Source organism: Aristolochia californica, unplaced genomic scaffold (genome assembly GCF_029961685.1).
Source record: "Aristolochia californica isolate CCGP_79_NKW_82.1479 unplaced genomic scaffold, dmAriCali1.0.hap1 SCAF_7, whole genome shotgun sequence".
Lineage (NCBI taxonomy): Eukaryota > Viridiplantae > Streptophyta > Magnoliopsida > Piperales > Aristolochiaceae > Aristolochia > Aristolochia californica.
In genome coordinates this window covers 37,056,891-37,079,440 of record NW_027182268.1, presented here as the reverse complement: position 1 = coordinate 37,079,440, position 22,550 = coordinate 37,056,891, and the positions used below count along the sequence as shown (strand labels likewise).

The window sequence follows — 22,550 nt, the reverse complement described above, 5'->3', positions numbered from 1 at the left end:
GCCTCTGAGTCCAAATTTTTTAACTAAGTTTGAGCCCGAAGCCAAGTTCGAGACCTTGGTACTATTGAATTGCAAGGTATCACAAAGGAGTCTAAGACTTTGTAATGGAACATACTAATGTATAATAACTAACTTAATAGACCTAAAAAAAGAACAAACACTTTCATCAATTGTGTTTATTCTATTGACAAACAACAACATTAATGTTGAGGGACCCAAAAGGGTTGAACAATTGATTGTCTTTGAAGTTTGAGGTAAATAAAAACAACTATCAACCAACTAAAGAGGAAATTGACGAGATCAACTCGAGTAAATGGTTTTTTTTTAGAAAAATTATACTAAAGAGTTAGCTCACCAACTAACAAGCCAAGTTTGGAAAATCTCTAGTTTAATTTGTTATACTTAATGAGCTTATTTCAAGTTTGAACTCGAGCATTACTCAAGAAAAAACTGAACAGAGCCGAATTCAAACAGTTTGCAAACCGATTAGGCTAGGCAACTCCTCTAGTTGGAAAGATACAGAATTATCAAAAAATGATTATGAATGTAACTTTCTCATCACTTGGCCATGAAGCTAAGCATCAGCAAGGAGTAGACAAAGCATGACAATCTGTCTTGGAAGCATTTGGAAATGTTTGTTTAATTGTTATGAGTGGAAAATAAAGTTCTACTGAATATGGTAAATGCTATTTTAGTAGGCAACTGCTACATGTGAAGTTACTGATATCTCACCGAAAGCGAATTCTTTGTAGTGGCTGTGGATTGTTTGCTCTAGTGCCTTTTTAAAGAAACGAAAAGAACAGAAATTGAGAATGAGAAAAAACAAAAGTGAGCAAAGAGAAAATAGGTCGAACTCATTGAAGGCTTAAACTAGAGGTAGGCGTAAAGCAGAGAACCTAGTACCAGGGGGGCCACAAAGAAGCGAATTCTTTGCCACTTAGGTATGATTTTGTAACTTTATATCATTAAGATGAGGACATAAAGCATAGAATACCAGAACATGCCCCGGACTTGTCGTGTCTGTTGTGATGAAAACCTAGAGCTCCACCGCTTAGCACTGAACTCTTACAGGTTCCAATATAATTTCCAGAAGTAGCATGGTGCACAGTCAAAAGTGAGGGGTTGGGCATGACATGTAAAGAGTCTGAACATGGGTGGACTAAATTAGATACCACTCAAGTGGAAAAGCTCTATGAATTCCTGGGCTCAATATTATACCACCCAACCTTACTCCCTGTGCTACTGTGAAGCCGAAATTTCCAGAATGAAACCTTAACCAAAGGTGCTTAAGATATGATTACTTTGGAATATGCAAACTATGCAGCCTTTTTTCACTTGAATGATGCTTGAAATTCTAGTTGGATACTGGTTTTCTTGTTACCTCTTTTGATGTGGCATGTACCTATCAGATGTTGGCATCCAATACAAGGTTAAAAAAAATTATTGGGAAGGAATTAGAAACTTAGAATTACCGAAAGTATTGCAGAAACCAAATATTTACTCATCAAAGGAGTGATATTTCCCAAGAATCACATTTTTTTCTCCATGATGCTCTTAACACGATCTAAGATTCGAAAATAATCATAAAAAAGAGATGAGTGCTCGCCTACAAGTCCATCTCTACTCACCCGATTACCACCTGAAAGGTTATTGCATGGGCTACCGCCAACAACCAAATCGAAACCCCCAACTCTTTTGATCAATTGCTCCAGCCTATCAGCAGTCAAGTCCTGAACATCATCCAAGTCAACCAAAATCCCCCTCTGGTTTGTCTGTTCCCACCAACTCCTAAAAATGTTTCTGCTAATTTCTGATTTTTCAACTGAAACTACTGCCTTTAAGGGTATTCCAAGCCTGTGCAATGCAACTTCAGCCCCACCTATGCCAGAGAAAAGAGATAAAACTCTGATTCCATTTGGGAACATATCTTTTAGGACCGATAAGTGGTAGGCTACTGTGTCAACCTGAAATGAGTTCCCTAGAGCTTTAAACCTACAAGTCCTGCTGGCACCACCTCCTCGAGTATGATCCTTTGGGAACCCTAATAACATTTCCATCTCATGAGGCTCCAGAGGAGCAGCCCTATGAACCCCAACCCACACTAAGTTCCACTTTCGGCAGTGTATCTTCACATACTTCTGAACATTTGGTGGAGGTGGATCAGAACAGCAGGAAAGTGCAGTCCGTATCCTCTCTGTAACAGTGCTGCTTGCCTTACATGTCTGCAAACAGTTGAGTTGGGTTCTTGTGTCCCATGAAGGCCACCATTTCTGGGTTAGTGGAAATGCTTCAAAGATTGTGCATGGTGGCCGTGGCTCTAGAGGAAACCTGTTGTTAATGGGCAAGTTGTGGATGTAACCCCTTTTCCTTGCTGCAGCACAAAAATGCTTAGAATCAACAAATTCGGGCTCGATGTCATACAGGAAGCGGCTTATTGTCTCCCACACCCCCTTGGGAGCTAATGCCACATTCTCATAGTAAAAGAAGGGCGGTCCAATGGCTACCTCAGGGATCTTTCTGTGGGTACGAATATTTGGCATATCAGGAATCCCAAATCCCATCATTGAACTTGGAATGTTGAATGAGGCAAGTTCATCATTGTCGTCATTGTCGTCATTATCATCATTATTGAGAAATTCATCATTGCCACAGTGGAAAGAGGGTTTTTTCTTTTTTAGGTTTTTCCTTTGAGACTGAATTGTCCTTGCCCATGTCGAACATTCTTCTGATGTCCTCTTTCTTGTGATTCCAGAATTCTCACTTAAGTGGCTCAATCCTTCCTGTAAAATAAGACAAATTGTTGTACAATCATAGCATTATGGATTTTATTTATTAACACACTTCCTCATTCTTGCTAAGTACCTCATATTCATTAGAACCTGACTGAGACAATTTCTCTAGCAGAGCATCCGATTCTCTAGCCATCCGAGCAGCATAGATGAAATCTTGTAATTCTATAAGAGAAGCATTTGAACCTTCACGGAAGAAGACAAGCCAATAGTATGAACAAGAGAATAAAGAAGATCAACACACTCCAACAAAATTTTTGTACGAAAATAAAATAATTTCCAGGACAAATCTAAAAAAATAGATCTATTATGACAAAAAAATGCCAATCGGAAGCCAGCTTCACCACTTAATACCAATAGGAAACAGAGTTTCACCAAGTGCAGAGCTAAACTGTCAAAATAATAGAAGTTCCACCTAGTTAAGCCAGTGGATGCAAGCACAAGATTCTACGAAATTTTTGAGAAGCAAAATTCAAATGCTTCAGGTTCATAAAATGTTCAACCAAAAGGGCATTAGTTCACATAAGACTAAACCATTTCAGGAGTAAATTAGGAAATTCACAAGCCATAGCCTACTTTCAACTTGCCCAAGCACTACTGTAAAAAAACCATACGCACCACATCTATCCATAGCTGCAGTGGCCTCATCTTCAGTGAAGCCCATTTCCACCAAAAACATCCAGTTCCTTTCTTTGTCCGACACCTCAATCTTTTCCTAGAACAACATAGAAGAATCACTAGAAGTCCTAAACTGCTCTAAACTTCATAATCCCCACTGCGCTGCTTCTGGAATCCAATCAAGTATAAGAAACAAAAAATGCAAGAAAGGATGAAAAAAGATAAGGAAGAAATGGAAAGAAGGAAATGAGAGCAATCATTTAACTAAATAACATGCAATCAAGCTACCCAAAAAACTTAGCAACAGCAGTTGAAACAGTGGCAGCCTAAAAATGCCTATTTGGATAGATAACAAAACAGCTTATTCTGGAAAAGTTTGAGAACTTGTCATTAGCAACTCAAGATATCGTTTTGCAGATGATGCTCTTCTAGAAAGCCCACAATGTGTTGGCATGACCTAAACTACTTAAATAAGATGCAGATACTATTGCTACTTAACAGAGACAGCAATCCTACAGAGAGACGAGAAATATGCTGAAGAGAGATTTGCCAAACTCTGGAAGTAAATCAACTTCCCTAAGCTAGAAAGATTTTCTGAATAAGCACTCAGCAGCAAACACTTTAACGAGCATCTCATAGAAAATTAATAAGGTAGCAATATAAACATGAATACTAGCCATGATTATCTAACAGATGTTAATTTCCGGTATGATCTAGTTATAAAGTTATCAAACAAACTGACGAACCTCGTCTGCAATGTCACTATCTACCGCAGAGAACTCGTCATCTAGTGAATAGCTTTCATTTGCAGAGGAACTTGGATCACTGACAGCTTGTTCACATCCTTGAGGGGACTTTTCAAGAGCCTGGCAGGTAAGGCAATATAATCATCAGACTACATTCTCAACTAACAGACAAACAATGTCCAGAAATAAACCATATGCAGTCCCTGATCAAGGTCATGCATTTCTTATCCACAACATGAAGATTTTTATTCAAAATTTGGACTTTTCCAAGGGCTATAAAGTTTCCTAGAATGTTTTGTAGAAATTCAATCGTCATCTCTAAAAATGGTATTTATACTTTCTGTTAGTCATTAATATGTAACAATTTTTAAACCACCTGAATCAGCCTTTAAAAAAATAAAATAAAATAACCCCATACCCTGGAGAAACTTGCACCCAAGACCTTATATTAGAAACCTGACCCAGCCACTGATCTCAATGACTGGTCAACTCATGTCCAAACCAATTCAGTCAGGTCAATAACTGGTCAACCAGTTCTTAATAAAATAAATTTCATTAACACCATTTTCTGTAAAGGGTTAACCACCAACATACTCTTAAATATTGCATAACTGCTGTATTCCAAATTAATACCTACACTCCCCTGTAATATCCCCAAAATTACTTATTTAAATTCATTCAATCAGCTGTAACTTTGCCAACTGAGAAGACAAAACCACCTTTAAGACAATTAACTTATAACATTGACCCAGGGAGGAAGGGGGGGGGGGGGGGGGGGGGGTTGGGTGGGACGGACGGACTAGCCCCTCACCGAACATGCAGGGCTACTTTTCTCCCTCCCTGTTGACCTTTTTTTTTTGGATAGTCCTTTATCTCATCTTTTTTTAGGTAAACTTAACTGATTGGCCCAAGTTAAATTAAAGAGAAAATCAAATTTCTAACTATGGATGTACATTTATCTTTCAAAGGTTAAGAGTTAACTGCGAATTTAGTGGTAGAGGTATTTCAGCATGCAAGTATTTTGCCATATTTAATGAGTATGTAGGTAATTAAACTTTCTTATATTGAAAGCTAAAAAATACAACTAAGCTAACTTGATCACAGGATGAACTAATCAAGCTAACTGAAATTTTCCAGTGTATTTTCAGGCTTCTAAGACTTGGCTTGGGCTAGTCACATCCCCTCTCATCCAAATCTTTAGACATTTATTCAAATAACTATCACATAAGCAACCTGTCACTCCTATGTCTATAATGCAGTTGCGAGAAGAGACAATGCCCAGCCACAGGTAGTTGAAATAGTCAACTGTAGAAAAAGAAAAGAAATCAATATGAAGATATATATTCCTTACTGCATATGTAAGCAGAGTTTCCAGTATTGTGTTTGCATTCCCTTCGCCTGCATGTTGGCAAGATAACATAATAGTAATCTCAATTATTTCAAAGCAGGCAACCAAGAGTTAGTTACACTGCACTTAAGCCAGCCAATTACAAGCCTTTGGCCCATACCATTTTCTTCAATTGCCTTAGCCACCATGTCTTCTGAGAATCCCATTCCAATAAACTCGGAAAGAATTTTGGAACGGGAAGGCCCCGGAGCTCCTGCCTGAAACAGGAAAAATAAAAAGAATGAAAACCAACAGAGGAAAACAAATAGGTCATATAAAATTAATGATCTCCTTTCTTAGAAAATAATGAAACCGAGAAACCTCAGATAACATTCAACAAGGACACTATCACCGAGTACCACATGTTCATAACAGAAACCAATAGAAAAGGATCCTCAAAACCTGGTAAAATAATATATGTGATAAGCAGTCGTTCAACCTGCAATTTTGTATAAATGAATTCCCATCTCCATCTAGGTACCATAAATTCTTAACAGACTAGAAGCACTCCAAACACAATGCCTGACTTGTCTGGGGTAGAGCTGCTCCTCCCATAGTCTTGATTGACATATATGCAGCATGCATGTATCATAACATTCAACACCATGGTTGTCATGCTGCTTAAATAAACTTAAATAGAGGAGGTGGAACAGCTAAATCTTATATGAAAACAGCCTCAGCTGAAGCATTGACAGCGTCCCTGTGTTATTCAGCTCTGACAAGTTAGTTGTGTACATAGCTGATTTCAGTCTCTGCAAGTGCTGCTGCTTGCACACACACTTTTGGTCATGCACCATGCTCTACTGCAGTATGTCACCAGTCAGTTCAGCTGCTTGAGAAGGAGCTCCTGCAATGGATAAACACAAACAAGAGTGCTGCCCAATGCATGTGAAAGACTATTTGGAAACTATTGCCTTAAGCACTGGCTGCTTGCACTGCCCTAGTTGACCTATCATCTGCAGTCTTCTATCCTGGCATACCTAATTGTTATTGGCTGCTGGTAACATGCCATGTGCAGAACATATGGAACACTTACACCAAAGAGCAGTGCCTGTAAAACACTTAAAGATAGATGCCAAAACAGAGAATCTAATAAGAAAAAACAAAAAAATAAGGAACAATAAATAAGGGACATCACTAAAAAAACAAAAAGATCCAGAAGAACAAGAAACTTTAAAAGCTTCAAAGCTCCAAGAATGATCGTGACTTGAACAAGGTAGAGGCAAGCTGAAAGTCTAACATAACATCATGATAACATAGGACTCCTAGTCCGTCTGATAAACATGATTTCAACAACAAAGGAAGATACATGAATGGAGGACATGAATGTTTACTATCAAAATCACCATAGCCTTATCTCCTCCAGCACCCAACACTCAGACGTTTTGGAGGAAAAGAAGAACAACAACAAGAAGAAAATAGACTAGGAGAGAACTAAATGATCAGCGACTTACTTCTAACAAATTTTTAGGGCAGAAGAAGTCGGCCATGTACTATGCTAGCCCAGTTTGACCACAAGTCACAATCATTCACCTGGGAAAATGGCAAAATGATGCTTCCCAATCAAATTGAAGAGAGACCAGATGATATTGCCATTCAGTAGGTTATAAGTCATAATCAGGGTGCTCATTTTTTCTTGTTGTCCTCTCTTTCTCACAACCAGTCTATTTGGAGCATTTCTTGATTCAATGAACCCTCTCTGATTTGTTTTGTGGATTTCACAGCTATCCATGACATGTGATTCACTGTCAAGGGTAAACCGCATCAATGCAATAAATGACAGTACTCCTGATATAGTAATGCAATCCAACACCAACAGTAAATCATTTTTTAAATAAATCAACCAGAATATATTAAATAGCAAAAGATACTTACCCTAACTATGCTTTTTGACCATGGTCCAATCTAACAGGAAGGACGGCCAATTCAATTGTGGTTGCAATCTCATGCTGACTTTTGTGTTTAATGAAAAGCTAGGTTTCAGGACGCAACAACAAAGAAGTATAGAGAACAAAAATGAACATGCTTTCTTTGTAAGATACAGTTCCTGCATCCCCTTTTGAACGAGTGAAAGCAGAATCTTCAAGTATACTAAACCTATGTAGTTAATTTCTGACACTTAGTCTCAGACATTTTGAGCCTTTTTTTTTTTTTTTTTTGAGAAAGAATATTAGAACAAATTATCATAGACTTAAGAAACCACATTCACCTCTTGTACACCACTGGTGCAAGATGGAGAGGCAATTTTCTCTGTCTCAAGTTCATCTTCGCTCCAACTAAAATCCTCATCCTCTCCACTGTCAGTTTCACTACCCTACAGAAGCAGGAGTAGAAAATTAAAGGCATAAAAAATAGAAGTGCTTTCTAAATCTGTCAATATGACCAAATTTACCATTTTTAGAAATTTCCAATTTGCTACTGGAAGGGATTCCTTAAAACTGGTAAGAGACAGAAGAAAACATAGTTAAGCTCCATTGAAGAATGCAGTCAAAAGCAAAACCTGAAATCCAAATGAAATAATAATAAAAAGAGATAACCAATTCACAGATTAGCTTACAAATACCACAGGGAAAACCTAAAAAAGAAAGTAATAGGTAGCTTTCTATGACTCAAAATGCGTGGAGCACAACAAGTTGTTTTACTATTGGAAAAAGTACAAAAGAAAATGAAGAAGGAAAAGAATAGGAAAAATTTTTACCCTACAATTGACGAAGTATAAGTATCATGAGATTTACCGCTATACTAAACTATGTTTGAAAGTACAATCAGTCAGGGGGAAGACAGAGGGATCAGTGAATGCCACGAGATAAGATGGAAAATATGTATAATGAATAAACTACAGGGGGAATTAATGTGTTTGGAACATGAATTTTAGAACTCAGAACTCCAAAAGCAGTGCTCGAGTTTTAGTGAAAATGCAATCACTGCAGCAATAGGAACTTGGAAGTGAAGTCTATTTCTGATCCTTGCAGAATTTTATCACTGTTCCCTAAGTAAAGGACTTGAACTCTTCTCTCCTCTCTCTCCTCCCTTTTCCTTCCTTCGCTTTTTCTCTTGCTATATCCTTCTCTTCTTCCCCTATCTGTTGTGGATAGTAATCACAGGGAGCAGATTAATCTACAATATGTAACATAGTAAAGAAAAAAACCTAAAATCTGTATCTTAATAACAAAACTCGAGAACGTATATTCCAGAAATAATTCCGAGACATTCCACCCAATTAGCGGGTTATGCTCAACATGCTCCTGCTATGGACCTAACAACCAAACAACTGAGGCAATCTTCTTAGACGCTGCCAGGAGGCACTCCGTTCTTATTAACGTCGGTTAAAATGAAAAATACCGAAGAAAGTGCAAACAATTAAGATGAAACAGCATAGGCACCTCTAGAACAAGGCACCAAAAAAGCTGAACGGGAAAAACAACCAACCAAACGAACGCAGAAAAAAAAATCAGTGCTAAGACACTCAAAAGTACGCCCAATAATGAAATGCATACAAATTGAGAATGAAACGGAAATAGACATAAGAAATACTTTCGTGTGGCCAAATTGGTAGAGGAAATCTATTTTTAAGGAAACAATGCTGTCATCAAAGCTTAAATCAAAGCAGAAAAAGCTAATGACATTGCCTAATGAAGATTGAAACGCAAAAACTATAATATTTTACCTTGGATGACCGGCAACATTGCTTTGTCATGAACTCAAACCGCGCGCAGTGGCACGGAACTAGGGCAGGCAATTTTTCCCGATTTCTTGGTCTTCCTTTTTATATGTACCTATTATTTAATTTTTTTATTAATCAATGTCAATTATAAAGTTTATTAAAGAATGGTTTGCGGTCATACAATCACAAGAAAAGAGCGCAGTCAATCGACATCGGCCGCGTAATCAATGCAGATCAACGGCCCTGATCCTCATTCAGCTGATTAAAGAAGTCAGCGCCTGGCGCGCGAGAAAGCTCAAACACCAGTCAAACCACGTGATTCTGGATAATTTCCAGAGTGTAATATATTGGCATAGACAAGGTTAGTTTAGTCAATTTCTTATTGCCCCGCCTGAGTATACGGGTGATGACGATAGATGGATATGAATATACAAAATAGGCGTTGTCTGATTGATTCTTTGCATTCTTGCTGTCTGGCTTCGGCCATTCTCCGCACAGGAGCTCTACATGCGTAGCTCTCCCAAGTAAGCTTCACATGTGTTGGTTTAACAGATTCAGCATGTTTTAGGGTTTCTAATCTCGGTCAAGCTGCCTTTCTTCAGTCCAAGAGTACATATTGCTCTTCTTAAAGACTTTGAGAGTTGAACTGTTTTTTAGTTGGTGGTGTTCTTGAGTAATTCGTAATTTCGTATGCCAGACTTTATTTTATTATGGTTTTGGTGCTATCGTTGTGTGTTATGAGGGTTTCTTTTGTTTTGATAATAGCGTCTTTGTGCTGGTGGATTGGAGTTAAGTTGGTTTTTTGTTTTTTTGTCCTCGAATTTGCTGTATTATGCAAGTGATTTTTAGTACATACTAGTTTCATATTTCTTTTGGATTTCCATAGCAATTGAATTTGATCAAGTTCTTGTAGGTTAGTGTTTTTCATTTAGTTCAGTTGACTATATGTAAAGTATTGTTACTTTGCGTACTGAGGGAGATTATTGATTTTCGTGCTTTGATGTGTGAAGATCGTTTCCTTTTCTTTTCTTACTTTCTAACATCTAGTACTGGATGAGATCAGTACGTTAATGATGAGTTCCTTGGGGAAATCTCCAAATCACATATTCTAACTATTATTCAGGGAAGTGGCCTTGAACTTGGTTGATACTTTGATCGTAGTGTTTTTTACTTCTCTGGTACGAGCACGAGAACGAGGTCTTGAGGATTGGATTGAAGTCAGGTCAGCTGATGGGATCTGAAGGCCTCCCACCGATTACAGTTCATGTGACAGGATTCAAGAAATTCCAAGGAGTTCCTGAGAATCCTACGGAAACTCTAGTCAGTAACTTGAAAGAGTTTGTTCGCAGAAGGGGATTGACAGGACCTATCACTCTTGGGAGCTGCACAGTTCTTGAGGCTGCAGGAGATGGAGGCCTCCCAATGCTCTACAAAATGTTGGAGTCATCTTTGCCTGATTCCCAGGCAGATTCGTCAAGTAATGGACAAATCATATGGGTTGGTTCATCTTTGCTCTCTTTAATTTTCTTTAAACTCTGTAAAATTAACACTGAAGTTCTAATTGTAAATCCAGAGATCTAGCTAAGACAGGCAGCACGTTTAGCAACTTTTGTGATAGGGTGTTTTGTATTGAGGATTTTAGAGTGTATCTTGTCAAATTTATCTTGCCATGCTTGAAAATTTCCTGCTTACTTTCTTCTTTTGTTGTTATATTTCTGCTTAAGATTCTGTAAACTATATTCTATCCACAGCTTGTAAAGGAGACTCTTCCAACCGTCCAGAGTTCCAACTCTTAAAAATTATAAAGCTAGAAAAACATACTTTGCAGAAGGTTTTTCCAAATTCCTAGCTTTACTCCTGCTTTGTGTGAGAACTTTCGTGGAATATAGAACAACATTTTATTTTTGTGCTCAATATAGCATCAATTTGGTTTTCCTTCCGTTCTTCCTTCAAGATTAACATACCAAAAGATAATGGCCTCCAAGTTGCAAAAGTTTGTACCGGTGATAGTATTTTTTTTAACAATTATTTTTTCTGTTTAGGCAGGCAACCAAATTATACATCCATATTTAAGTTTTTCTTTGAACAAAAACATCTACTGCGTCTCATGCCAAGTTATTTGTGAATGGACATTTGATTCAGCATTTCCGTTATAAAGTACACTGTTAGACGATTAAAATGTACTCTCAGGATTGAAAATATATTCTCCTATCTCAAAAATTGAGTGAATGGTACAGGAAAAGTCAGGGGCTCATGCACTTTTCTAGTCTCTGATTGTTACAGGTGCTGGTCAGCGAATATAATACTTTTAATTTTCTCACAAACTTTAAAGTTACTGGTTCCCTAACTGTAGACTAAAGCCTAAGCATTATTTGTTGCATCTTCTTACTGTCACATATTCCATTTAATAGATCTTGGGTAAATTAAATGACTTTAATGTTTGTTATTTCACTATTTTCAGCTACACTTTGGAGCCAACAGTGGGGCAATGCAATTTGCCATTGAGAGGCAGGCTGCAAATGAAGCTACTTTTCGCTGTCCTGATGAGCTTGGTTGGCAACCTCAGGTGAGTCTCTTGGTTGCTCTGACTTCAAATGGGGCATAAATTAATTTGTCTCTTTGTTTTTGGTGGAACTTTGATGGTTTTATTTTTCTCTGATCTAATTTTTGTGATGTTGTTAGCAACTTCCCATATTTTCTGAGGATGGTGAAATTTCCATAAAAAAACTGGTAATGTTTCCAATCTATTTTCTTCAGTGACATTTGGCTTGTAATCTTTGAGGTAACCAACAGCTAATATCAACCCTGGCTGTTGTCCATGAATTGTGACATGTGTGTAAATTATTTGTGAGTTACTTTGCTGAATGTATTCAGTCCAGAGCTTTTTAACCCAGTTTTGTGCTTCTTTTCCGGTTCTTGTGTTCTTCTTTGTTTATGTAGACTACTTGCTGCATTGACTGGATCACGACTGTCTTAAAAAAAGGGGGTTTTGATGTGGTGATTTCTGATGATGCTGACCGGTTTGTGTGCAACTATCTCTACTATCACTCTCTTCGGTTTGCAGAGCAGAAAGGTCACAAGTCTCTATTTGTTCACGTCCCTCTCTTTTCACGAATTGATGAAGATACACAGATGGAATTTACTGCAACTCTGTTGGAGGCTCTTGCCACTATTCACCAAGGATCATAAACATTTCAGGCAAACATTTCATCTGTAAACTTCCTGTTTGCATGTCTTGTTTATAAATAAAGGCCTCCATGTGTCGGGAGGAACTTTTGTTGGCAAGATTTAGAAGTTCTCTGATCTTTCGAGGAGTTTATGTAGTGCATGTGTGTGCTTGAAGTCTGTGACAATGGTGATACCAGTATGATGCAATAATCGCCCTGTATGTGCAAAAGAATTTTTCTCTTCGGTCCTCTGTGGCCATGACTCCTAATGAAACTAGTTCTTTATGGGTGAGTTATCTTACTTCCCTTCCTTTGCTTCTCACCCTCCCTAACCCATTTCTTCTTCGATTCTCTTCTCTCTTCAGTCTGGCGCTTGTATGTAAAAGCACCGTCTCCTACTGTACACTCTACTTGTATCTTACTTTTGTTTCTCGTTGGTTTTCATTTGCATCCAGATAACAAATGTGTCTCTCTTTCCCATTTTCAGTCTGTTCCTAATGCATTCAGGGAATTTGCTGCGGTCCACTGCAAAGCGGTTAAGATCAAGAACCTTGGCCGCTATTCCTGCAATTCGAAGTTTAGATGGGGTGGATATGTGCGTCGAGTCTAGTTCTTTACGTTCGGAAGTGGAGTTGACTGCGGAAATTCCTGAAAGAGAAGTGATCTCCTGGAACAGAATGATCGTGAGCCATGCTAAGCATGGTTTGTCAAGACAAGCCTTCAACCTATACAAGGAAATGGTTAGTCGAGGAATTAGAGAGAATCCGTCTACATTCTCCTCTGTTATAAGTCTCAGTAGTGATGCTGGGTTTTTTCTGGAAGGTCTGCAACTTCATGGCAGGGTGACGTTCCTTGGGTTTATTTCAAATGTTTTCGTTGGGACTGCTCTCGTTGATTTCTACATTCAACTTGGGCATCTGGATCCCGCGTTAATTTTATTTCATGAGCTGCCGGATCGAAATACGGCAACCTGGAATATAGTTTTCCGTGGGCTCTGCAGATTTCGTCGATCAGATGAATTGTTAGAATTATTTATTAAAATGAAATCTGAGGGTGCTGGTGCGAATTCCATCACATTTAGCTATTTAATAAATGGGTGCCGTAGTGGAGGGTTTCTGGAACAAGGGCGGACTCTCCATTGTCAAGTGATTAAAGCTGGCTGCATGCCATCGAGTTTGTTCATTGCTAATGCCCTGGTGGATTTCTACTCTGCTCACGGTTGCTTGGTTGATGCAACAAAATCATTTGAAATGATTTCAGTTGAAGATGTTATCTCGTGGAACTCCATAACTTCAGTGCACGTAGACGACGGGTTCGTGCCGGAAGCTTTGAACTTTTTCAATAGAATGAGATCGTGCGGCAAGAAGCCATCAGTCCGTTCGTTTGCAGCGTTCCTGACATCATCGAGCAGGAATCAAAACCTCCCATTCGGGAAGCAGGTACATGCGTTTGTGCTGAAACTGGGATTTGACCGCAGTTGTGTTTACATCCAATCTGCGCTAATCGATATGTATGGAAAATGCAGCGAGATCCAAGCTGCAGTGCAGTTGTTTGACGAAATTACTGATAGAAACTCGGAGAGTTGCAACTCCTTGATCAGTGCTTTACTACAGTGTGGCTATGTGGATGACGCAATCGAGATGTTCGGGATTATGGTTGATGAAGGCGTAAGACCTGATCAAGTGACCTTTTCTCTGGCAACAAAAGCATTATCATTGTCGGCCGTGGCATGCTTCACAAACTGTCAATTGTTACACAGTTCCTTGATAAAATCAGGTTTCGAGTCCAATGACATGGTTCTTTGTTCGCTCATTGCTGCCTACTCGAGGACTGGTCATATTGAGCTCTCCCACCAAATCCTAACGCAGATTTCAGCACCAAATTCTGTCTGCTACACATCGTTTATCTCAGGATGTGCACGAAATGGAATGGGTAGAGAGGGCTTAGAGATGCTGGAGGTGATGATCCAAAAGGGTCTAAAACCGGATGCTGTTACATTCTTAAGTGTCTTAGCTGGTTGTGATCATACAGGACTCGTGGAAGAAGGACGAACAGTGTTCAAAACAATGAAAGATGTTTATGGTATTGAGCCGGATCAAAGGCACTATTCATGTATGGTTAATCTTCTTGGTCGAGCTGGACTGTTAAAAGAAGCAGAAAAGATGTTGGTTCTTGCGCCAATCAGAGCTGATTCTGTGATGTGGAGTTCAATCTTGAGAAGTAGTAGGGTTCATGGCAATAGGGATATGGGAAGGAAAGCTGCTATAGCTTTGATGGAGTTGGAGCCTGAGAACCCAGCAATCTATTCTCAGGTTCTTAGCTTTTATTCCGAGATTGGGGATACAAAATGTTACAAGGAAATTAGAGACACAATGGAGACAAAGAAAATAAGCAAGGGCGTTGGCTACAGTTTGGTGGAGGTTAAATTGTAGTAATTGGTGCATATCCTTCAGTGAGTTTACAGCTTCTTGTAGCTTAATCTCTCTATCTTACTACAGGAAATTTAAAAGCAACAATTTAAAGAGACACCTAGATCAACTACAATTATTTAAAAATTCATTTTCATTGGAAACGAATTCAAGCGCAACTCAACCTAATACAGAAAATTGATGATTTCATAGCCTTATTAACTTCTTCCACTGAATACATTGGAATTTAAACAGTTAAGAATCTGAATTATTGATTAGTTTCACTTGAATCACCTTCCATCTCGGAAGGAAAAAATGACACCAGGGAGAGAGAAATTCCATCGTCAAGGTTTTCTTATCCATGCAGCTATGAACAAAACTGAGAACAGCAAACTTCGCGACACGGTGTATCATATAATATTGAACTTACAACTGTGCAGTTCATCTACCTATCTTGTTTTATCTCACAAGAAGCGGATGATAAAGGCAGTCTAAAGCAGGAAAGGCATCTATAGAAGGGAGAATGACCAGTAATAAAATAAGGACCAAGGGCATAATGTTCTTCTGACGAATGGCACATTGAAGCAGAATCAGCCGTACTTGGCAGCTATTTACTATTGTTACTCAGATAGAGAAGGTTATCGGAAGAACAGAAACGGGAAGACACCTTGGATCATCTTACCTGAGAAGGTGAACAGAAAAGTCCAGATGCATCTGCACCGACAACGGCCAAATCACAAACAGCACATATCTGTCCTTCAATAGATGGTACAAATCGAGACCCACAATAGGGACACCCCACATCTTTCTGACCACGGTAAATTGGCACATGTGTGGAACCACAGATCACAAACGGATTTCTGAAGTCATAGTTTAGCTGATATGTATCTTTCATGTTTTCCTTGGCACAAGCTTGCAAGACTTGTCGAGCCTTCTTCACTTGGCTCGCATTAGGAGGGTCCGTCTCCAAAAGCCGGTTAGCAAAACTAGCTGCTGTGTTATAGTTCTTACCCTTGTAGCAAACACCCATAGCATTTATCAAGACCAGCCTCAGGTGAATTCTTTGCAGATTGCAGTGTGTGAAGTAGGCTGCCAATTCCTGTTGACGTACTGGGTCATCCTTGATCTCTTTCCTTCTAACCTCCATCCTCAAGCCTAACGCATATTCCCTCACTATTGAGATCAACTCCTTTACCTCATCCACCACTCTCCTTGAATCGACACGAATTAATGGAATGGTGTACAGGATTTGGAGGAAAATCCTCAATGCCTCGCTGAACCTTCCCTCTGTAGTTAACTTGTAAGCACTCTTGAGTTTCTCATCTAACTGGGAAAATCTGTACACAAGTGTGGGTGCGTTCTGAATATTTGAGTTTGAATTGATCAATTCTTTCCCAATTGCCAAAGGGAGCACAGGAGTAGAAGCAAATGCACTAAGATAGCTCTGACTACCTGTGTGAAGGTCTAAGAACAAGGGTCTCAAAGGGCTGAAGTTTTTAATGCCCAATTGCCGGCTCAATAAATGCATTGCTATATCAAAATTGCCAGCTGCCACATGTTCCCCAGCAAGAGAAGATCTCTCAATCCAGGTCTCGTTCACAGGTTTACCAGGTGTGGGAGCAACAAAGACAAAAGATCGAGAATTGGCCATAGTTTTTGGGCTATCAACATCAGCAGGCAGCCCTAAATCATTGAGATCTTCAAGTTCCCATCCACCTTCTCCATTCCCCTCTTCCTTTGGTACCCCATCTTCAATGCCTGATGCATCATACTCATCTTGCATGTCATGCTCATCTACAATGTTCAAATCTTCACCCCAGCTGGCACCAGCAGCTTCTCCATCCTCAGCTCCTGCGCCACTGGCATCATCAAGCCCCGCTTGAAAGATACCTCTCTCAACTCTAAGCAGGGGCCAGTCTCCACCAGAGAGAATAGGTTGTGGTGGCAAGAGTAGCAGAGGAACCTTTCTTTCTGGCAGAGATGGAACTTTCCCTCCTAACTCAGCTGAAAGTTTTTCAGCTTCTTCTCTGAGCCCATGAACTGCAGCTGTAATATATGCACAAGGCAAATGACCGGCACTTTCCAGGATTTTGACTCGTTCACGAATGTCGCCAAGGTACAGGGCATTGTGGAACTGACCCATCACATTGTTTTTAATCTCTGCTATCTTCAACATCTTTGATAGTTTCTCTATGTTGCCTGTTATGAGATATAGAAAAGATAGCCTTTCAAAGTTCTTTGTCCTCTGATATGCATATTCCACATAGCTAGCGTTCCCCTGCCTGAGGGCCTCAATGCCTAACCTGCAGTGTGTGGAAAATGATGAAGAGTGTGTTAGAGGGACCAAATATAATACTGCTGCAAACACCAAAACAAACAAAGAGTTACCAAAAGTGGAAGGGCAGAATAGCAAGAGGAGACAAAGTGTGGGAAATGAAAAGCATAGGCTTAGTGACCCTCATTACTGATACCTAACCTGTACCAATGATCTTTTTCGTCAATCTCCTTTGCTGAAGCGACTGCAGTCTGGATGTTTCCACTTTCTATTGCCAAGTTGAATCGAGTTTTCTCATCTTTCACAAGGTGAAGAGCCACTTCGGGGAAACCCTTCTGCTGCAGATAAGCAATCATGGCCTGCCCACAGAGCTGCGAGCCTCGAATCATGCTCATAATGTTATGATATCTCTTTTTTAGCAGGGAAAGCTTAAAATTATACTCAGTTGAATCAATTGAAACGATTTGGTTCTTTCGATCTCGGTCCAAGCAATAAATGGTACTCCCCAAAATCTTTGCGATATAAATAGGGTCATCAAGGGTCCGGATAATTCCATTGTCTCCATTTGGAAGACAATACTTAATATGGTTAAGGGTTGTATATATGAAAACACCACTATCATCCCATCCACCACTCTTCACACGAGTTGTCTCATGAAGGGTACATTGATGGATAAGTCTTTTGTTTGCAATAACAATAGCATGTTTGCTAAGCAAAGCAACATTTTCCGAGTCATTGGACCAAATAACATACTTCACATAGGGGGTCTGAAGTTCCCCAGTGATGGTCCTCTGCTGGAGATCAAAGATGACAACCTTATCCTCTGCCCTGCACAACAAATTGCCTGTACCAGCATAGAAAATTCCATCGCAGGCAATTGGGAGATTGCTTTTCTTAACAATCTCATTCTGAAGGTTCTTGACAACAGCTTGATTGTTACTCCTATCAAGCACAGCAAACCTATTTCGTGCCACAAAAATGGCAGAACCACTGACTCCTCTTTTTGGTTCTTGCAAATTATCACCTCTGTCAGCATGTTCACGGGGTATGATGTAAAGTTCATATGACCCACCATCCAGATCTGAACAAATCAAGACAGCATTCTCTGTGGAACTAAATGAGAGAGTTCTTGGCCCTTGACTCAAGCTGGTGGATCCAGGCCGTCGAATTGGAAGGAGCTGTATATCTCTTTGAGTAGAAAACTCAAGGGAATGAAGAAATCGATCCTTGACATAGTATAACAAATCACCACCCACTGAAAAAGCTGGCCTTTCTCGCTCCAACTTGAAAACAACCATGCCACTATCATGACCAGCAGCAAAAAGGTTCATTTCAGGATGGGCAGCAAGAATCCAAAACCTGTCATGATCCCTACGAAATGTCTGCAGAGCAGTTCGCTTTGTGAGATCCCATACACGTATACTCTTGTCCTCCGAGTTCGATATAATAATATCCTGCTTTGCATGGAACAGTACACAAGATACATTATTCATGTGTCCTCTCAATGTGTCTACTTCCCAAGCTTTAGTATCTGAATGAAAAAGATGAAAGGAAGAAAATCATTGCCATCAATAGTAGGTCAAGTTATCGCAGAAAATCATTGAAAAATAAAAGCAAACATTATGACACCACATCTTCCAACAGGTTAAAGAAAATACTGAGTTCAAAAGCATGTAGATGCAATAATCAGTTTATGGTAGCTGGTAACTTAAGAGCTATAATTAAACTTAGATTTCCGAAATGAAAAGCCACCCACCCTCTCTCTCTCTCTCTCTCTCTCTCTCTCTCTCTGAAAATGACGCCAAGCGAATAACTTCAAGCTCACATATAATCCCACATTTTGATTTTGCAAAACTCAAATAGATGAAATTGAAGTGAATGAAATGTATGCTTACTCGAGCTATTTTTCAAATAAGGTTTTCTTTCCTTTCACCATTGACTTAGTTTTAAAACAGAACTCGGAAAAATCTTGGTATCTTCCCAAGTCACCAATCAAATGCTAAAGCCATAGGTTTAACATAAAGAAATGGATACCCAAGCATTACCATTCATCCTCCATAATTTAACTTGGCGATCATCAGCTCCAGACACAATTAGAGGCAAACTGGGATGGAAAGAAGCCCAATTCACCCCACGATCATGACCTTCTAAGACATACTTAGTAACACAATCAACCCCTCCAAATAATTCTGTATTCATTTGACTGAAAGGAAGTACATCATCAGCTGGAGCCACAGTCTTCTTTTTGAGGGCACTGATATCCCAAACACGAACTACTTGGTCCAGTGAAGCTGTTACCACAAGGTCTTCCTTAGGATGAAAGGATGCACACATGACATAATGATTGTGACCAGTTAAAACATAAATGCAAGTGCGTGATTGCCAATTCCATATTCTAATAGTTTGATCATCACTTGCACTAATTATCCAAGGGCATTCATTATGAAATTGAACAGTGCGGATGTAATCAAGGTGCCCAAGCAGAGTAAATAGACAGCGATGCAGCTTATGATTCCAGACTTTGATCTTGTAATCATCACCTGCAAAAAAAAAAAAAAAAAAGTCATAAGCAAATAGCACTGCCAACAGTGATCAGGAATTCCTTACTTCTCCAACACACATTGTCCTTCTGAATTATTCTTTTTCTCTAGAAGTACATTTTGTTGCTTGTATTTTTCTCATGCACAATTATTGATTTTGTTTATCTTTGACTTACACTTTTTGATATATCATCAAAAAGAGGTATTGAGAATTGACTGAGTGGACAAGGCAATAGATGGTATTGGAAGCTACTCTATTTTCTTCCTTATCCTTTGATTAGACTGTAAACATAAATTAGAAAATTTTGTAACAATAAATTTTGATTAGTTTTCTAGGTGTTTATTGGTTCTAATCATATATAATCACTCCATCAACCATTCTCTCCAGTGTCAGGATGTGCCCAAAAAATCAGTAAATAAATTTCCTGACATTTGTATGCTCCCAGATCGATAAGAACATCCTACCTTTCTGAAGTGACAAGAATTTAATCAACAAAATGAGATGGCTTGAACCTGAGAATTCCATGATTCGTTTTTCACTCAGTTCTGCACATATCATGTCAAGAAGCTCAAAAATTATTTAACCTCTCCTTTTCCTCTCTCTCTTACTCAATAATCCCAAACTTCTAGAACCACAATTTCTGTTTCCTAAATTGTCATTTTGCTAGCATTTTCTAGCATTTGCAATGATACCCACAAACAATACACAGGGCACAAGTAGCTATATAAACTCCTTGATAGTTTGACAGGGCAGATGCTCAACTACAACAGCCGCAAGTATTAGAAATGTGTCAACTTAAAAAAATTGCCAAGGTAAATCAATTCATAAGGCTCGGTAAATGGAACTGTTAGCTAAACCCAAATTATATTTCCAAGCTGCTTAGCAAGCAAAAAATCACTTAAAAAAAAAACCAAAGATTTCACCGTGAAAACAGGGGTTCAGCTGCCTTAGGTGGAGAATAATCAACAAATACAACATTAGGACATTCAACTTTTGATTGATCATACAAGTTAAGAAAACCCAAAATAGTCCTCTTCAAACCAATATCTACAGCTAGAAGGCTCTAATAGTGTTCATCCGTTCAGATTTTCCAGTAGTGAAACAGTCTCCATAATGAGCAATACCTTCAACAGGAGAAGATTGCGCGAAATTCAACAGATATTTCACAGTAATGAACTCATGAATCATGATCACTAAAATTGAAGTAAGAGTGAAGAACAACTAGGAGAAATGAGAACTTTAAATACCTCCAGAGACGAAGAGCGGCTGAGAATTATGGAAGTGGACCCCCCGGACGGGTCCCTCATGCTCGTCAAATCGGTCGATTAAAGTTCCCACTCTGTAGTCCCAAAGCTGTATCACCCCAGTGTGTAGACTAGCTAGTATCCATGGCCGCTTGTTGTGGAAGCTCAGACCCTTAACCCTATTGCTCTTCGTCTCAAACTTCGTCAACATCTCTCTTTCTCTCTCTCCTCTATATCGGTATGCACGCTTCTAAATCCCTAGAGCAAACAAAACACAAAGGATCCAATTGAAACAATGTCACATCGATTTCCTTTGCATTCGAATTAGGGATTTTGATAAATGATAGGTCCACAACCACGTGTGTACTGCAGTAAACAGATTCAGATCTAGAGAGAGAAAATCGAAGGAGGGACCTGCAGGAGAATTTGTTGCATTTCTTGAGCAGAAGTCTTCTTTCTCTCTCACCACGCGCTCTGTAACTTGCTCCAGTTCAACTTACATCATGTTCTTGCTTTGGGAGAAAAGAACAGAAGCGGGTCGAGGGGAGAGACTCGCTTGCAGAAATTAAGCCCAAAGCGACGACAAAGAGGGAGTTGGCATGGGTAGGAAGGCAGACAAGTGGATAGGGCAGAGCCCATCAATAGCAAAATGAAAATGTAGGCCCAGTGATGCGCCATCGGAGACCCAAAAACCCAATTAGGATCGGACCCTAAACCCTAAACCCTAAGTTGAACCACTTCGAGATCGGCTCTGTTTACACCCAAGTTCAAGTCTTCGACTTAGTTTAACAGAGATCAATAATTCACAGGTTTTATCAATCTGAGATACGAGTTTTTAACAAAAAGATATATCTATTTAATCACGTTAAACCTTTTTTTCTTAAAATTATTTCAGACATTAGGCCATGTTAGTACACCCGAAGAGTAAGTAAAGTGAAAGTGATTAGACTCTCACTTACTCAAAACCGTCAGTGCACGCACCCAGAAGAAAGTTTCACTCGTTCCTGTGTAACAAGGGTGAAAGTGAATTCCGACCCAAATCCTAGTTCATTGACTTTCACTCGCCCGCTTAACACTCTCAGCACCCTGTTGCTTTACCTTCCCTCTCCATCCTCGACCCTCTCTGCTTCCCCTTTCTCACCTCTCGCTCTTTGTTGGAATCTCATCTCAGCCCTCTCTGCTTCCTCTCTCTCGCCTCTCGCTCTTTTTTTATTTTTGTAGTTAATTAAACAAATAATTTATTTTTATTATTAATTTATACCATATTAAAATCTATCTTATGCTATTAATAAAATATTTATTTATTATTATTATATTCATTGTTGTTATTACTATGTGAAATTAGTGATTTAAGAGTGATAATTATAATGCTATTAAAGTAAGTTTTTTGTATAATTATTATATTTTTATAATTAATTAAAATAATAATTTAAAATTTCCAGAATTAAATTATTAATTTATACTACATTAAAATCTATCTTATGTTATTAATAAAATAATTTATTTATTTATTATATTCATTATTGTTATTACTATATTAAATTAGTGATTTAAGAGAGATAATTAAAATATTATTAAAGTACGAATTTGATCAAGTGTCTAAATATTATAAAATTATACATTTTTGTTTAAGTATTTTATTTTTATAATTAATTAGTGCACAATTAATTTTTAACTCATAATTATTATATTAATTTAGACTAAACTACAG

General features: G+C 38.7%; 4 protein-coding genes across 10 annotated transcripts; 2 read left to right on the top strand and 2 right to left on the bottom strand.

Moving 5' to 3' along the window:
- Positions 1-1,427: 1,427 nt before the first annotated feature.
- LOC137936378 (DNA (cytosine-5)-methyltransferase DRM2-like) lies at positions 1,428-9,286 on the bottom strand. Of its 5 annotated transcripts, none has more exons than XM_068780990.1 (9): positions 9,208-9,286; positions 7,933-7,978; positions 7,750-7,854; positions 5,662-5,758; positions 5,505-5,551; positions 4,154-4,273; positions 3,408-3,504; positions 2,863-2,975; positions 1,428-2,780 (listed from the first exon to the last, which is right to left on the bottom strand). In XM_068780990.1, exons 2-9 carry the CDS (start codon positions 7,933-7,935, stop codon positions 1,530-1,532), a joined length of 1,833 nt encoding a protein of 610 aa, XP_068637091.1. In that variant the 5' UTR covers positions 7,936-7,978; positions 9,208-9,286; the 3' UTR covers positions 1,428-1,529. The 5 variants fall into 5 exon arrangements, with proteins under 5 accessions (XP_068637091.1, XP_068637092.1, XP_068637094.1 ...); XM_068780991.1 differs by lacking the exons at positions 7,933-7,978; positions 9,208-9,286 and adding exons at positions 5,980-6,591; positions 6,995-7,285 and having other exon boundaries at positions 7,416-7,837; XM_068780993.1 differs by lacking the exons at positions 7,933-7,978; positions 9,208-9,286 and adding exons at positions 5,980-6,601; positions 6,995-7,285 and having other exon boundaries at positions 7,750-7,766.
- Positions 9,287-9,665: 379 nt separating this feature from the next.
- Positions 9,666-12,619, top strand: LOC137936100 (uncharacterized). Of its 2 annotated transcripts, none has more exons than XM_068780647.1 (5): positions 9,666-9,728; positions 10,328-10,701; positions 11,666-11,770; positions 11,887-11,934; positions 12,145-12,619. In XM_068780647.1, the coding sequence occupies exons 2-5, from the start codon at positions 10,435-10,437 to the stop codon at positions 12,391-12,393; spliced, it is 669 nt and encodes a 222-aa protein (XP_068636748.1). In that variant the 5' UTR covers positions 9,666-9,728; positions 10,328-10,434; the 3' UTR covers positions 12,394-12,619. The 2 variants fall into 2 exon arrangements, with proteins under 2 accessions (XP_068636748.1, XP_068636749.1); XM_068780648.1 differs by having other exon boundaries at positions 9,678-9,728; positions 10,366-10,701.
- On the top strand, positions 12,576-14,816 carry LOC137936096 (pentatricopeptide repeat-containing protein At1g74600, chloroplastic-like). The gene is made up of 2 exons (XM_068780642.1): positions 12,576-12,659; positions 12,859-14,816. Exons 1-2 carry the CDS (start codon positions 12,640-12,642, stop codon positions 14,801-14,803), a joined length of 1,965 nt encoding a protein of 654 aa, XP_068636743.1. The 5' UTR covers positions 12,576-12,639; the 3' UTR covers positions 14,804-14,816.
- Positions 14,817-15,163: 347 nt separating this feature from the next.
- On the bottom strand, positions 15,164-21,362 carry LOC137936095 (coatomer subunit alpha-1-like). 2 transcript variants are annotated; one of them, XM_068780641.1, is made up of 5 exons: positions 21,254-21,359; positions 20,843-21,097; positions 19,100-19,594; positions 17,256-18,585; positions 15,164-17,082 (listed from the first exon to the last, which is right to left on the bottom strand). In XM_068780641.1, exons 2-5 carry the CDS (start codon positions 21,048-21,050, stop codon positions 15,453-15,455), a joined length of 3,663 nt encoding a protein of 1,220 aa, XP_068636742.1. In that variant the 5' UTR covers positions 21,051-21,097; positions 21,254-21,359; the 3' UTR covers positions 15,164-15,452. The 2 variants fall into 2 exon arrangements, with proteins under 2 accessions (XP_068636742.1, XP_068636741.1); XM_068780640.1 differs by having other exon boundaries at positions 20,843-21,362.
- Between the last annotated feature and the right edge of the window lie 1,188 nt (positions 21,363-22,550).